The sequence below is a fragment of the Baudoinia panamericana genome (assembly GCF_000338955.1).
Source record: "Baudoinia panamericana UAMH 10762 unplaced genomic scaffold BAUCOscaffold_15, whole genome shotgun sequence".
Classification (NCBI taxonomy): Eukaryota; Fungi; Ascomycota; class Dothideomycetes; order Mycosphaerellales; family Teratosphaeriaceae; genus Baudoinia; species Baudoinia panamericana.
Genome location: NW_006911271.1, coordinates 288,136 through 302,516, shown reverse-complemented (window position 1 = coordinate 302,516; position 14,381 = coordinate 288,136). Strand labels below are relative to the sequence as shown.

At 54.1% G+C, this 14,381-nt stretch overlaps 8 protein-coding genes across 8 annotated transcripts; 4 read left to right on the top strand and 4 right to left on the bottom strand.

Annotated features, from left to right (window-relative positions):
• Positions 1–235: 235 nt before the first annotated feature.
• BAUCODRAFT_318019 (uncharacterized protein) lies at positions 236–2,912 on the bottom strand. The gene is made up of 3 exons (XM_007683438.1): positions 2,561–2,912; positions 1,370–2,509; positions 236–1,320 (listed from the first exon to the last, which is right to left on the bottom strand). The coding sequence occupies exons 1-3, from the start codon at positions 2,600–2,602 to the stop codon at positions 433–435; spliced, it is 2,070 nt and encodes a 689-aa protein (XP_007681628.1). The 5' UTR covers positions 2,603–2,912; the 3' UTR covers positions 236–432.
• A 229-nt stretch (positions 2,913–3,141) lies between these two features.
• BAUCODRAFT_127110 (uncharacterized protein) lies at positions 3,142–4,126 on the top strand (the record flags this gene model as incomplete). Its single annotated transcript, XM_007683437.1, has 2 exons — positions 3,142–3,831; positions 3,893–4,126. 2 exons carry the CDS (start codon positions 3,142–3,144, stop codon positions 4,124–4,126), a joined length of 924 nt encoding a protein of 307 aa, XP_007681627.1.
• Positions 4,127–5,741: 1,615 nt separating this feature from the next.
• BAUCODRAFT_39348 (uncharacterized protein) lies at positions 5,742–6,892 on the top strand. The gene is made up of 6 exons (XM_007683190.1): positions 5,742–5,808; positions 5,861–6,356; positions 6,407–6,471; positions 6,534–6,606; positions 6,664–6,726; positions 6,781–6,892. The coding sequence occupies exons 2-6, from the start codon at positions 6,229–6,231 to the stop codon at positions 6,818–6,820; spliced, it is 369 nt and encodes a 122-aa protein (XP_007681380.1). The 5' UTR covers positions 5,742–5,808; positions 5,861–6,228; the 3' UTR covers positions 6,821–6,892.
• Positions 6,893–7,844: 952 nt separating this feature from the next.
• Positions 7,845–9,629, top strand: BAUCODRAFT_80240 (uncharacterized protein; the record flags this gene model as incomplete). The annotated part of the gene is made up of 2 exons (XM_007683323.1): positions 7,845–8,773; positions 8,843–9,629. 2 exons carry the CDS (start codon positions 7,845–7,847, stop codon positions 9,627–9,629), a joined length of 1,716 nt encoding a protein of 571 aa, XP_007681513.1.
• A 98-nt stretch (positions 9,630–9,727) lies between these two features.
• On the bottom strand, positions 9,728–11,248 carry BAUCODRAFT_52563 (uncharacterized protein; the record flags this gene model as incomplete). Its single annotated transcript, XM_007683265.1, has 1 exon — positions 9,728–11,248. A coding segment is annotated over one exon (1,521 nt), but the record flags the coding sequence as incomplete, so codon positions are not given.
• A 58-nt stretch (positions 11,249–11,306) lies between these two features.
• BAUCODRAFT_317860 (uncharacterized protein) lies at positions 11,307–11,678 on the bottom strand. The gene is made up of 2 exons (XM_007683436.1): positions 11,445–11,678; positions 11,307–11,390 (listed from the first exon to the last, which is right to left on the bottom strand). Exons 1-2 carry the CDS (start codon positions 11,539–11,541, stop codon positions 11,314–11,316), a joined length of 174 nt encoding a protein of 57 aa, XP_007681626.1. The 5' UTR covers positions 11,542–11,678; the 3' UTR covers positions 11,307–11,313.
• Positions 11,679–11,875: 197 nt separating this feature from the next.
• BAUCODRAFT_28334 (uncharacterized protein) lies at positions 11,876–12,565 on the top strand (the record flags this gene model as incomplete). The annotated part of the gene is made up of 1 exon (XM_007683147.1): positions 11,876–12,565. One exon carries the CDS (start codon positions 11,876–11,878, stop codon positions 12,563–12,565), a length of 690 nt encoding a protein of 229 aa, XP_007681337.1.
• Positions 12,566–12,630: 65 nt separating this feature from the next.
• BAUCODRAFT_317733 (uncharacterized protein) lies at positions 12,631–13,686 on the bottom strand. The gene has a single exon (XM_007683435.1). The coding sequence runs from the start codon at positions 13,574–13,576 to the stop codon at positions 12,695–12,697; it is 882 nt and encodes a 293-aa protein (XP_007681625.1). The 5' UTR covers positions 13,577–13,686; the 3' UTR covers positions 12,631–12,694.
• Positions 13,687–14,381: the final 695 nt, after the last annotated feature.

Below are 14,381 nucleotides of genomic sequence, written 5' to 3'. Positions count from 1 at the left end.
GGCAACCTTCGGGTGTGCCGACTAGACCAGCGGCGTAAAGCAGGTTCCGACAACCCAACGGAAGCAGTCACTTGCCTGCCAAACGTTCGAGAGTGTGGTTATGACTCGTACGGCTTGCGGTGTGTGAGGGTCGTCAAGTCCGCACTTTCATATCTTACATAGCTCTACATGTTGCTTCGTGAGCCGTATCAGCAGCTTTTCCGCCTACATCAGCAACGCCTTGCCTTGAAGTTGTCATGTATGATCAGCGCTCATAGTTCATAGCAACCTTGCATGCGTTCCGATGCGTGACCTGTTGTACCCACTTACCACCCACCAGTTCTTGAACCCTCCTCGAAGCAAACGAGCATGCGAGAAATCACCCCACGGTCTGGCACGCCTACGGTGCAGAATATGTACGTCAATCGCACACCTTATCTAGAGGAGCGGTGATCACGCTTTCTCAGGCGCGCCTGCCTTCATCGTTGTATCAGGGTAGCGGCTGACATCTGTATCCTCATACAAGACCTGATCGCCCTTTCCGCCCATTTCAGCAAATTCTTGCGGATCCCTGTTCTCAGCCGGTCCCGGCTCGATGGTATGCTCGACATGAGCTTTACCACCATTCGCTTGTTGCACAGTCTGCTGGCCGGCAATGTTGACATTGTTGAAATGCGGGCCACGATTCTTGTCCCACACTTTCACCGGCGGAGCCGAACGGTCCGGGTGATCAGGCTTCGTCTCGATAACGCGCTCGACCTTCACGTCGTTGATGGCGGAGAGCATTGTGCGTTCACGCACTGGCTTTCTACGGCTGAAGTCAAGTCCGGCCAATGCGCCCGTCAAGCCATCGGTGCTATCGGTAACACTGAGGGGTGCTTGGCCGTTCGTGGTCCATGGATGCTCTAAGCACTCATCTATGCTGATTCTGTCTTCGACCTTGACCGTTAACATCCGGTCTATGAGGTCCAAGGCAGGATCGCCAACCGAGTCCCAGTATGGTGACGGGTAGTCAAAGCGACCCATCTTGATTTGCTGGCTAAGGTTGTACGGATTCTCGGGCGAATACAGCTCGTCTGAGAATGGCGGGAAGCCGCAAAGGCAAATGTATAGCACCACCCCAAGACTCCACACATCGACAGCGCGTGTGTATCGGCGTCGGTTGCCTTGTTCGAGGATCTCCGGCGCCACGTAGGAAGGCGTACCGCATAACGTTGTCGTGAAGCTTTCCTCGCCGATAATCTTTGCAAGGCCGAAGTCTGCAAGCTTGACATTGAGGTCGCGGTCGAGGAGCAGGATGTTCTCCGGCTTGATGTCACGGTGTACAATGTTGCGCTCGTGCTGCATTCGGTCAGCGCACGACAACGATCAAGCTCACAAAATTGCTCACCAGATACTTTACAGCCTGGAATAGCTGGATGAACACTTTGCGCGCTTCCGCTTCGGTCAACTTCTGCTTCATCACAATGTAGTTGAACAGCTCGCCCTCCGGCGCAAGCTCCAATACCAGGTACACGCCGTCAGTCTCGTCAAACGTCTCCTTCAAGCAAAGCATGTTCGGGTGGCTGACGCTCATCAAGACAGCAATCTCCTGCTGCAAGCCGTCCACCTTGCTCCTCTCACCAGGACCGCTGCGCTTCTCAAACTTCTTGACAGCGTAGCGCATGCCGGTACAACGCTCCGTAGCCAAATAGACTGTCGCAAAGTGACCCTTGCCAAGCTGACCTTCAACACTATATTGCTGCTTGAAGGCGCTGGTTCCACGATGGCGCGGATAGCGGAAGCTGAAACGCACCTGGCCTTGAAGAATGTCCAGCTCGTCGCCGCCGTGCAATTCGCGGCGCTTGTTACGGCCAATTATTGCATTGTTGACAAAAGTGCCATTCGCGCTCAGATCTTCGACGACGGCGATTGAGTCTCCGTTCCTGTTCTCTGTAAACAGCAGACAGTGGCGATTGCTCACAGTGGGTGAATCAATAACGCGATCACATTCCGGATGTCGCCCTATCAGGAAGCCACCAGCAGGTATACCATTCATCTGCTTATCTTTCTCGTACTCCTCCTCACGAGTCTTCCAGTGCTTCTTCTTAACCTTGTCTTTTCCGGTCTTCTTGCCGATCTTGCCCGGGGGAACAGGACATGCCGCCCTCCGCCGCAGAACCAGCGGATCCGGCGTAGTACCTGTAAGCGGAAGGAGGTAGCCCCAGACACCCTCCGCCTCCTCGTCCTCTACCTCGTAAGATATCGGTGCAGGTGTCACGAATTGGGAGTATGGTTGAGTGTCATTAGGAGGCGAGTACAAGCCGCCCAGGAGCTGCGATGCGGGCAGTGGACTTGTCGGCGTCTTCGGCTCTATTGGGGGCGTCTCCGTTCGGAGAGCTTCATCGCTTGTGGATGTGGCATGACGTGTCAACGGGGATGGCAGCGCTCCTTCCTTCACCGCATCGAGGTGCTCTCCATTAGTGCCAACATTGGACAAGCGAGCAGATCGGCGAGGCTTCTTCGCTTCGACATCATCACCTGCTGAACCCTACCTGGCAGTTAGAAAGACATACATCGATTCAAGGCCATCTTCACTCACTCGTCCACGCTTCAATGAGCTCTTTTCTGCCTGAGGCGGCATCGCTGTTGTCGAAGAGGTAGAACCGGGTTAACGTCCAGCAGTCGAACGATGGTGGTGTTTGGGCAGTCCCATCCGTCCATTCAGCAGGGCAGGTCAACAGCCGTTGACTTGATGTAGGCCCTGATACGTGTGTAAGCTGCTTGTCCTTCTATTGTTGTCCGTCGGATGTTCGGTGTGGAGATGTCACGCCGGTCGATGGAATGACCGTCGTCCTGATCTGCCTGAGGGTCGGCGTTCTGGAAGCCGGAGGTCGTCCGAAAGGTGGGTCTTTCCTTAATCAGCGCAAGAACTGCTTTATGTGCCGCCCCATTACCCCGAATACTGTGTTATCAGCACAGTTGGTGACAACGCGATATCTGGCAGCTCTAGGGCCTGCCCAACCACAGCCTTGCATGGCTGACAACCTTACTCGAGAACGCTCTCGCACTGTCGCGCTCTAGTGCTTCTGTCGGCCTTGACGCCGTCTCCGACGGGCTTCTCACGGGCCGTAGTAACCACCTCACATCTTGGGAGGCGATCAAAACATAATTAGTGTCAACATGCCATGGTCCCATCACTCCCATTCTGGACAGTTCTGTGGCCATGCTCACGACAAGCTGGAAGACTGTGTCCTGGCAGCCATCCGCAAGGGCATGTCCACTTTCTGCTTAACTGAACATATCACGCGGAGTAATGATGATCTGTATCCCGAGGAGGTCGGCAGGGACGATGAGGCTACCCTGGCCAAGCTTTTCGATGAATTCTACCGCGAAGCACGACGCCTACAGGCTACATATGCCGACCACATTGAGATTTTTGTCGGTTTCGAAGGCGAGTGGATACGAGAAGCTTCACTCACCACCATACAGCGTCTACTCGAAAAGTATGAGCTTGACTTGTTCGTTGGAAGCGTACATCACGTGAGAACAATTCCCATAGATTACGATATTGCCATGTACCACGACGCACGGTCTGCCGCCGGCGGTACGGATGAACTGATCTTCGAACACTACTTTGATTCCCAGTACGCCATGCTTCAGGCACTCCAGCCGCCAGTAGTAGGACACTTCGACTTGATTCGCTTGAAGAGCGATAGCCCAAATGGCAGCTTCCGAGCTATGAGTGGCGTCTGGGACAAGGCCATACGGAATCTGAAGTACATTGCTGAATATGGCGGGATACTCGAGCTCAACTCCAGTAGTTTGCGAAAGGGGATGGTCGAAGCCTACCCACAAGTAGAGATGTGTCAAGTATGTCATCAAGATGCGCACAGTATGCCACACCATGACCAATCGCTTACGGCTTATGCAGGTTTTCCTCGAGCTCGGAGGTCGTTTCACATTGTCCGACGACAGTCATGGTATCGATCAGGTCGGGCTGAACTACGACCGTATGTTCAGTTGCATAGAAAAGGCCGGCATCGACAAGCTCTGGCGTCTTACCCGTGCCCGGCCGGCGTGCCCTACTGACGCCCGCTTTCCAGAGGTTGAGTGGCATGCAGAATCGACATCTGAATTGAGGCGCCATACTTTCTGGACCATCTGAGGTTTGAGCTAGTCACATTGTGCATGCCGCTATTCTTGTGCGAAGTTGAATTCTGAAAAGCTACTTTATGCCTTCCTTTTTCGGCTATGGTGCGAACTGCGGCCGGGCGCCACACTAGGACCAAATCGATCGTCACAAGCAGTACAGCTATGAGCGCGCCACACATGCCAGTAATGCACGATCTATGCTCAGCGCAAGGACTTACTGTTGGTACGTTCAGTTGCAAGCTGGATCAAGCCGCTCTCGCCGTTCTCCTTTCGGTATCGGTGCGAAACTCCGTACGAACGTCGCGAACGGTGCAGCAAAGCCTTTCTGGTCGTTGCGTCGCCAGGGGCTGATTGGGTCACAAAGAGATCTGTTCCGATTACTCCACATTCGCTAGGCGCCGATGCCGTCGGAAAGGCTCGTGATGCGTGACGGAAGCTTAGTTAGACAGAGCACAGTTGCCACATAGCAGGCCTTGCAATACTATCCAGCAGCCCAGCGAGATGGAAGAATGTCACGCCAGGGCCCCGTCGTCCATCGACATGGTGGCGAGATGGCGAGAGCAAGACTTAGGTCGATCACGTGGTGATTAACGGGTCAGGGTTGCCTGAAATGGCAAGAGTCTAGAACCTGCGCCGATCGCGCGATGATGGCAGTTATTCAAGGTTCCCTTCATGGAAGCGTGCATGGCGGTGAAGTAGCGAGGTAGCACCGGAAGTGCACCGTTTGAGAAGTGATCGACGTGGAGGACAGCTGGCCAATGTCCCGAAGCCGCGAGGTCGGGTCGTGCAGATCCCCTTGGTCTTGGGCCGAGCTATTGCTGCACGCGCATTGGTAATATGCGAGCGAGTACCGCGGTATTGGCGGCAGTATCATGCTGCCATTAGGGAAGTTAGGCCGGGTAACGTCGGTCGCGCATCGACTTCAGAGACACAGACTAGGGAGAACAGACGTGACTGCGGGCATGCAAGATCGTGGGGGTGCATCCTGTTCAAGATGCGTTTCGTGAATAGCTGGCAAGCTTGCTTTAGGCAAAGTACATGCAGGTGCATTTGGTTGCCATTGGCTGCTGTTGTCACATTCGCACAGGCTCTGGATTGTTCTTCGGCGCTCAGGTATACGTTAATAGCCTTGACAGTGTCTCTAGGTGAAGGTCACTGCCAGAAGAGCTGCAAACGAGATCCTTCGCCGATTCGGGTATCAGTCGGTGGTGGGATGCGCCATTGTAACGCACCAATAGCGGATGCAGGTCCTAAGGCTGCATGCATGCCGCGAGCTGCAGGCGGTCAACGACAGGCAAGCAAAGCTGCCAGCACCATTAACCCCAGCAGCATCGCTTGTTGGCAGATGGACCGGAAGGTGTCTCCATGTTGTGCAGATATGACACGCCCAAGTAGGCGACCCTGATGCTGCCTTCGCCTGTGGTCCTGGCGGAGTGATGGTGCAGGGGTGGCATCGTTATACCACGTCGTTAGCTGTTCCCGTGAGCCGTGCTTATAAAATAATAGGGGTTGTAACTGCCTAGAACTTCTTACTACATACAGTATCGTTAATCCAACGATGATATGCCACAGGTTTGGTATCACCTCGGGCTGGTTACTATCTGGCCAAAGCGTAAATATCTGAGCCGCGGAGACATAAAGCTACTGCGAGAGTCCAGATTCAAATGGCATCATGTCTACCAATAAGTCCAGTTGGTCAAGCCTCCCGACACCCTGGTGTGCTATGCATTTGGTTGACAAGGTTCAGCGCCCTAGGCCTGCCACGGGACGCCTCTAACGTCCACCACATGCTCAAGCGAGATCTGTGGCGAATCCCTCCACACGGACAAGATCGATTCTGATGCAGCGCAGTTGGGCCGCTCTCTTATGGCGCTCGCGAGTCACTCAATGCCAAGCGTACTGGTGTGACGATTAGGGTTTATGGATGGTGGAGATAGTAAGGATGCCATCCGATTCGGTAATGGCAGCTTTCCGGGGCTTCGCTTAGTGGGAAGCTACGATTGTCTCACTCACTTTCTTCTTGCACCCCGTGCTTGCAGTCTAACTTTCCACCACCACCTCCTACTCGAAGGACCGACTGGAGTATACAAGACTTAGTGCTTAGTCTCAGTAACGATGGGTGTCACTAAGAAGCTCATCTCGCCCGGCGACGGCGTCACTAAGCCGAAAGCAGGCGATACGATTACGATGGAATACACTGGAACTCTCTTCGACCAGAATGCTCCGGACAACAAGGGCAAACAGTACATCCATCTGTACATTTTCAATTTGGCAGTGCACTGATGCTTTAGAGGTTTGACTCCTCCGTCGGTCGTGGCGACTTCAAAACGAAGATCGGAGTAGGCCAGGTTATCAAGGGTATTATCACTCTGACGATACACTCAACATACCCTGAAATGGCTGACGTGAGCTCTGATTAGGCTGGGACGACGGTGTCCTCAGCACCGATGGTGGCATGACCCTGGGCGAGAAATCCACGCTGATCATTACTGGGTACGGTACACTGCTGCAGCACTGATCCTTCGAGCATTATTTGACCATGTCTCACAGCGACTACGCCTACGGTGACCGTGGCTTCCCGGGCCTTATCCCACCAAATGCGACTCTGGTCTTGTAAGCCTCCGGTTTCCCGTTACTGGTGGCGATTCAGCTGATGATTGATCACAGTGACGTGCAGCTCAAGGGCATTAACAACAAGCAGATGTAAAGCAGCAAAACGATAGATATGGAGGCACTTCTGGATTGGCGGCAGACTGAAAAGTTTTAAGGCGCCATACGGTGGCTAAGCGGTACTTCAATGAAACCCACGAATACACAAGGCTCTCAATGCAACAATGACGTTATCAGCCTCTCCTCCTCCTCATCTTTGATACAGGGTGTATCCTATGCTCCACCTCGTTCAGTTTCAGTCACTCCCTACCTGCAGCACCATTTTAACGGGCCGTACCTGCACTGCGTGCTCGGCATCTGTACGCAAAGTCTCATGTGAACCCAAGGCCTGTTTGCGCTACGACAGTCCGGCTTCAAGCTGATTTACATGCACATAATTCCACGCACGGAGCATCATTGACATCTACAGGCGCCCATATCCTTCACACAAGCTTGAGATGGGCCAACTGTCGCGGACGCCCTTGTACCTTTGAGCATCTCCACAATTTGCGCCGGCTCGTAAGCCTCACGCATTTTCATGGTCCCATGAATATCAGAGATCTCATGCAGATCATGAAGCTACATGTACGTTCCAGCGGCCAGTATCCGCCCGAACCACGTCACACGCCGCTTGTGCGCCCTGAGGTTGGAAGTAGTACTTTCGAAAGCGTGCGAGAGTTTAGCATTTTTGTTGGGCTTCGAGTTGATACTGAAGGTCACTACAGGTTTATCGAGCAGACCGCGACAAGGACGCTGAGGAACGTACAATTGCTTGGGCAGGCAATCGCGTGCGCACTGTTATTGTAAGCTTACGGCGCTCCGTGTAACATTGTGACATAAGCGCAGTGATACTTATTCACTCTGCTCCACTAGTAGCATTATTTCATGCAATGGACAACACTGCTGTATTTGTGTCTTCACGACACAAGAGGCGGGTGTAGAACCAAGACCGACGGAGATCCACTTTTTCTTGGCGACTGGGAACTTCCGTGTCAGATTGCTTGTGGTCTAGCCGGGCACCTCACGCGTTGTATGCGTGCTGCGTCCGCACACCACGATTACTGGTTCAACAAATAACATCAATGGTCGCCTGCCCGATTTGTGAAAAGCCGGTGAAGGAAGTGAACATTAACCGACACATCGACTCTGGATGTCAGGATCTAATTGACGAGGCGACTCCGTCTCAGGCCAACCAAGCCAATGCCGCCACTTCGAAAACTCCGAAGGCACCCAGCTTCTTCACACCAGCAAGCAAGCGAACAGTGAATTCACAGGATGACCGGTCCGTCTCCCACACCAGCTCGATCGCCAAAGCAGACTCGGGTGATGCCGTTGGGCTCAAACCCCTACCGTCAGCGTCACCTGCACCGATACATGGTGTGAAGCGTTCTGCTGATGGCGAGGATTCTACTGGCGTAAACGTACAGCAGCCAGCAGCGGCGTGCCCCATAAGCAAGAGGCCAAAGAAGACACATGCGCCACTTGCCGAGCGGATGCGGCCGCAAACTTTGGACGAGGTTGCTGGGCAGGAGCTCGTGGGCCCGAACGGCGTACTCCGCAACCTCATATTGACCGACAGAGTTCCGTCCATGATCTTATGGGGTGGCCCAGGTACAGGGAAGACGACTATTGCTCGGCTGATTGCGCAGACGGCGGGTACAAGATTCGTAGAGATCAACAGCACCTCCAGCGGAGTCGCGGAATGCAAGAAGCTGTTCGCCGAAGCAAAGAACGAGCTCGGCTTGACCGGACGCAAAACGATCATCTTCTGCGACGAGATTCATCGCTTCAGCAAATCGCAACAAGATGTGTTCCTTGGTCCGGTCGAGGCAGGGCAAGTAACGCTTATTGGCGCTACTACGGAAAATCCAAGCTTCAAGGTAGTGAACGCGCTGCTTAGCCGATGCAGGACATTCACTCTGTCTAAGTTGTCTGGCGACAATGTCTTTGGCATCCTCAAGCGTGCATTGGGGCAAGAAGTGCCTGGCCTCCCAACGCCAGCACCGAGCCCGTGTACTGAACATGCCCGAGCAGAGCCAGACTGTCAACCGAGTGCATCTGGGAGTCTTCATCTTCTCAGCAACGACGACTATGCACTTGTTCGCTACCTGGCCGAATTTGCAGACGGGGATGCTCGCACTGGGCTTAATTTGCTTGAGCTTGCACTTGATTTGTGTGAGAAGCCAGCCCTCACAGCGGAAGATATTAGGAAGAGCCTGACGCAGACGCTTGTGTACGATCGCGCGGGTGATCAGCATTACGATACCATCAGCGCGTTCCACAAGTCTGTGCGTGGAAGCAATGCTGATGCTGCCCTATACTACCTTGCTCGTATGCTGCAATCCGGCGAGGATCCGCTTTATGTTGCAAGGCGTATGGTCGTCATTGCCAGCGAAGATGTAGGCTTGGCAGACAACAGCTTGCTTTCACTAGCGACGGCAACATATTCCGCCGCGGAGAAGATAGGCATGCCGGAATGTCGCATCAACCTGGCGCATTGCGCGGTGGCACTAAGTCTGGCTCGGAAGAGCACGCGCGCTTACCGCGGTCTGAACGCAGCGTATAGGGCACTAAGCGAGCCGGGTATGGCGGGACTTCCGGTGCCGATCCATCTTCGCAACGCACCCACGAAGCTCATGAAGGAGCTCGGGTACGGCAAGGAGTACAAATATAACCCGGACTACGCTGATGGTCGCGTTGTACAAGACTATCTACCCGCCAAGCTTGAAGGTCGCAGATTTCTTGGCTCGCAGGATCTAGGCGATCAGGTCGATCCGGAAGTCGCGGAGCTGGAAGGAGAATTGCGAATGGCTTCAGCGTACGAATCCGGCGAGCCTGAGGTACTGCTGGACCCGGACGGAGATTGACGATGGCTGTACCCGTTCCTTAGAGGGAACATCTTCTCATGCTGACTGAGCGCAATCTGGTCGAGCCTTTTGAGCGTGCCTGGTTTGTCTCCAAGCTCTGGCGGACTGAGCCCTCTAGTGAACACCTTCACGCGCACCGAACCAATCCACTTTGCCAACCGCCAATGACCGTTGGTCGTGAAGTACACGGCTGCGGTACGCATGGGTAGAAAGATGCTTACATGACCAGTATTTGAGCTCTCGGGCTCACAGAAATATGGGATGCAGCGGCATAGGTTGAGCGCGTAGTCCAGGAGCTCCGATGCTTCTACGGCGCGGCCTTCTGCTGGGTACCAGTCCTCTTCGAGCTCATGTCGCAGTCTGTGCAGACTCAGCATCAAGTTGCGAAGGAAATGCATGCACATCCAGTATAAGGAGCAAAGGTACGCAATTGGGAAGCTCGCGAATCTGAACGCGGTGTCGATGGCACGGTCGTCTACAAGGCTGGCGAACGTTCTGAAGTCGTCCATTGGACGCTCCGCATAGAGATTGCGCCCGTCTAGCAGAGCTCGCACATCCCAGTCAAGGAACCAGTCCCGCAAGGATGCTTCCAGCAATTCGCAATCAACCAACAGGTCGACAACGTTTGGCAAGCTCAGCGCATCATCACCGCCGAGCCTATCGTAACGCTCAAGCAGTCCTGGAAGCTGAATGGCGCTGTCATAGAACAATGTCGAGCTATCTAGCATAGGTGCGTTGAGTGCCAAAGCCCGCCAATTCGAGTCGGCTAAGGTAGGTGCTTTTCGCTCGATCAGTGCCCAACATAGTGCGCCGTGCCTTGTGTTCGTGAACAGCAGCCACGCCAGCGGACTTTGCATTGACGACGCGCCTCTGGCTGAGATGAGTTGTTGGCAGCCACGGACATGCTTGCCCCATGCGCTGTCATGCTGCCCTATCTCCTGATAAAGCGCACACATGCCTACGATGGTTACTGCGGCGAGCAGCTCGTCGTTTCCTATGTTCTCCGGGCGCGCAATAGCTCTCGCGAGACTAGAGAGCGCTCTGCCGTACATCTTCACAGCCTCGTCCAGAAGGACACGATCTTTGTGAAGACTTCCAATCGTGACCAGAGCAAGAGTATCTAAGCCTTCAAGCAGTGCAGGTTGCTGAGCAGGCATGCCGGCTATTGTTTGGAAGAAGTTAAAGTGGTCCAAATGAGTACTGTTCTTGGGTAGGTAGATATCCATGAAAGTGCCATGCAGCTGATTCCGCTCTACCGCAGCACTGAGCGGGTTATTTAGCAACGCCGGCGTTGTGAGCATGGAGAGGAGCTTGTCGCCAGGCCATGTCATGGTAGCGGCGATCGAGCTGGCATGCTCAGAGCTGAACGAGTAGTCAAAGTCATTGTCTTCGGTAGTGGGAATAATGATTGTCTCCTGAGCTTGTTTGACCTGGTGAGGACCCTTCACCCTCCTCACAACCTCTTTGGTTTGGTCCCGAAATTCGACGCCTCCTGGCTGGCTTCGATATCCCGGACAAGGTACGCCGTGGATGGCGCATCGCTGGCAAGCAGGTCTAGTCTCGTCGCATCGAATCTTGCGTTTGCGGCAAGTGTAACACCCTGGGGATCGCAGTGGCATTGTTCGCAAATGATAGCCTTTGAACTTTCGCCCCGGTCCGCTCCTCTTTAGGCAGGCACGGCGAGCTATCTATGTGACCGGAATGAGAAGAAATGCGAGACGGGTCGCCTTCGGTGATCTCCAGTACTAACGCGCGTGGATACTATATGTAGCTGTAAATAATGGTGAACGTCGGTAGATATTCTCACGGTCTAACCTTCCTGTTCCTGGCACAGCCAGAACGGGCTCCGCGGCGGGGAATCCTTGTAGCCAGGTAGCATATGATTGTAAGCATATCCCAGCCTTAGCGTCATTGACCACTGCGCGAGCCTGCGCTTGAGCTTGTTATGCTTCGCTTCGCTTTGCTTTCACAATAACACTGGACAGTCCTCGGACAGATGTTGTTCATGTTTTGAGGGTTTGCCCTGTAAGCCTGGGCGCCTTCAAATCCTAACCCTAACCCTTGATGGCACAAATTGTTACTCTTCAGTTTGCTCACAGTCTCTCTGGCACGTCACGGAGCATTGTTGACCCTGGTGACCCGGTGGACGTTACTATATGCACGTGGACTTCCTTCTCGCGCGCTAGATGCTGACTCGTCGTCACTTACCTTCGTTCCGTTTCGCCACCTACGTTAGCTTCCGAGGCATGTCAACTCAATCCAACAGACGCATTCTGAACCCCGGCGGCACGAATGATTCGTTTCAAGCTGAACAGTACACTAAGGGCTCCCTTGACCTTGACCAACTGCTCGCGGACCCTGTCGTACAGTTCAACACCTGGTTTCAGCATGCCCAAGCAGAGAAAGTCTACCAGCCGGAAACCGTAACCCTATCGACTGCAGAGTTACCCTCAGGACGGGTAAGCGCTCGGATGGTCTATCTCAAGGAAGTTGATGAACGTGGCTTCGTCGTTTACAGTAATTGGGCCACATCGCGAAAATCTAAAGATGTGGCTTCGAACCCGCAGGCAGCACTAACTTTCTGGTGGCACGAATTGGAACGACAGGTACGAGTAGAGGGGCCTTGCGAGCGCATGTCATCCGAGGAGAGTCAGTTATACTACGATACTCGCATTCGCGGTTCTCGCCTGGGTGCCTGGGCGAGTCAGCAATCACAAGTACTGCGAGATAGGGCTGAGCTCGAAGGGCAGGTCATGGAGGTTGAGAAACGTTTCGCAGGACAGGAGAACATCCCTGTTCCGGAATTTTGGGGCGGCCTGAGGGTGAAGCCAGAGATGGTGGAGTTCTGGCAGGGAAGGCCGAGTCGACTGCACGATCGCTTCCGGTATACGAGGGGATCAGATGGTAGCTGGAAGGTCGACAGACTGAGTCCTTGATCATACCCAATAAGCCGGCATGTAAATGCTAAGACGGTAGTCCCGCATCTGCGCCTCTGTCCGGCGCTGATCCACGCCGACGATGTACACTCGACACTTTAAGAGACACCACGTCTGGCTCGCTTGACTTCATAGCTTGCGGCTCATGACGTCCGCATAATGTGGACTTGGCGTTGGAGGCGAGTTTATTGCGACTGAGTCCACTTCATGCGGTCCCTGCTCTGCTGGCAGCTCTGTGGGCTGCGCTTTCTGCATCATTAACTCTGCTGGCGGCGGCGAATGTGTGCCCGCGAACGCATATTGCGGGTCCTGATATGGCGACGCTTGACCGGGACTATGCACAGGTGAAGGCTGCATGGGCTGCATTGTCGGGTACGTGTTCGGCCAGCCTTGCGTTCCGTCCCCTCCGACATAGTAAGGTGATGATGCTTGCATGGGCGGCGATCCGAGGTGGAACGCAGAGGCTTGAGCAGGAGCTTGCTTTCCATATTGGGTGTTGCGGCGGCGCTGACGCCTACCCCAGCAGAATGCGCAGAGAGCGACAATAGCAATGAGCACTACGCCACCTCCCACGCCTACCCCAATGCCGATTTGCGCATCTTTCGAGAGTCCGGAATTATTGCTAGCAACTGCACTACTGGTTGGGCTCGCAGTCGTCAAAGCGGCGCCCGACCCGGCACTTGCGGAGGTGGCTGCAGCTGCAGCTACTGTCGACGGCGCAGGAGTCAAACCTGGCACAACTTGTACGACCGAACTCGGACCGTCTTGATACGTTGTGAGTTCGCTGATAGTAGCCGGAGTGTCTGCGGACGCATGATCGGTTAGAATAGTGGACCGGTAAGCGGAGTCGGGGCTCATACAGTTCGCTATGGCTGTGACAACCCAAGTACTTGTACCATTGATTGTGGTGCCACTGTAATAGCTTGTCTGGCCGTACAACGTGGACGGTAGCGATACGTAGGGTGCAAGCGCCTCTGGTGCATACAATGCAACCCGCGCATCTGCGCCCATTTCTTTGCATCCTCTTGGTTGTAGGACAAGCAGACTATTCGTCGCATTCCATTGACAACCGCAGCTCTCGGGTGCATGGCACACCCATGTATCTGTGACGTTCTGCACGTCTGCACAGTATTCTAGGGCTACCCATGGTGACAGTGCTTTGTGCCCGTCAGATTCGAGCTGCACAGAAATTCATTTGCTACTCCTTACTTGTGTTCCAGCCACACTTGTATGGGCAGGATTTATCCTTATACGTTATGTCTGTGCAACCGTATTGATAGAGATCGCCTGTCTCATAATTATAACAAGTGTTGCCGGAGAGCTGAGAGATGTGTTAGCCGAAGTCAGGGGGTCCAACATTTCGCTGGGCTTACACAAGTGTCTCCTAGAAGGCAGCACGCCGAGTTCCCGGAGGGCATGCAAGACACGAGTTCTGCAGGACCGCGATTGCCGGCTCCTGGGCCGTAGTAGCATTGTTGCTGGGCGCCGACGAGTACGGCCAAGCCGGAGAGAAGCCAAGCCAGCCGTTGCATTATGTTCAGTGCATCACACAATAATGATACTGAGGGAAGTGGACACTAAGTAGAATGAGGTGACGATAAGAGAGGCGAACGCCACTTACCAGCTTGGTGCGTGCAGATGTTGCTCGGTCGAAGTGCAAGTCTATTCCATGCTCTTGGCCCCATTTATGCGTGTGATATCTTGTTTGCAGTGCCCTCTCAGCGAATAGCAAGTAACGCGGGATGATTGAGGCGTCGTTGAATACGAGATAACATCGGCGAGGCGTGATAGCCTTGTGGAGGAACTACCCCTTCAG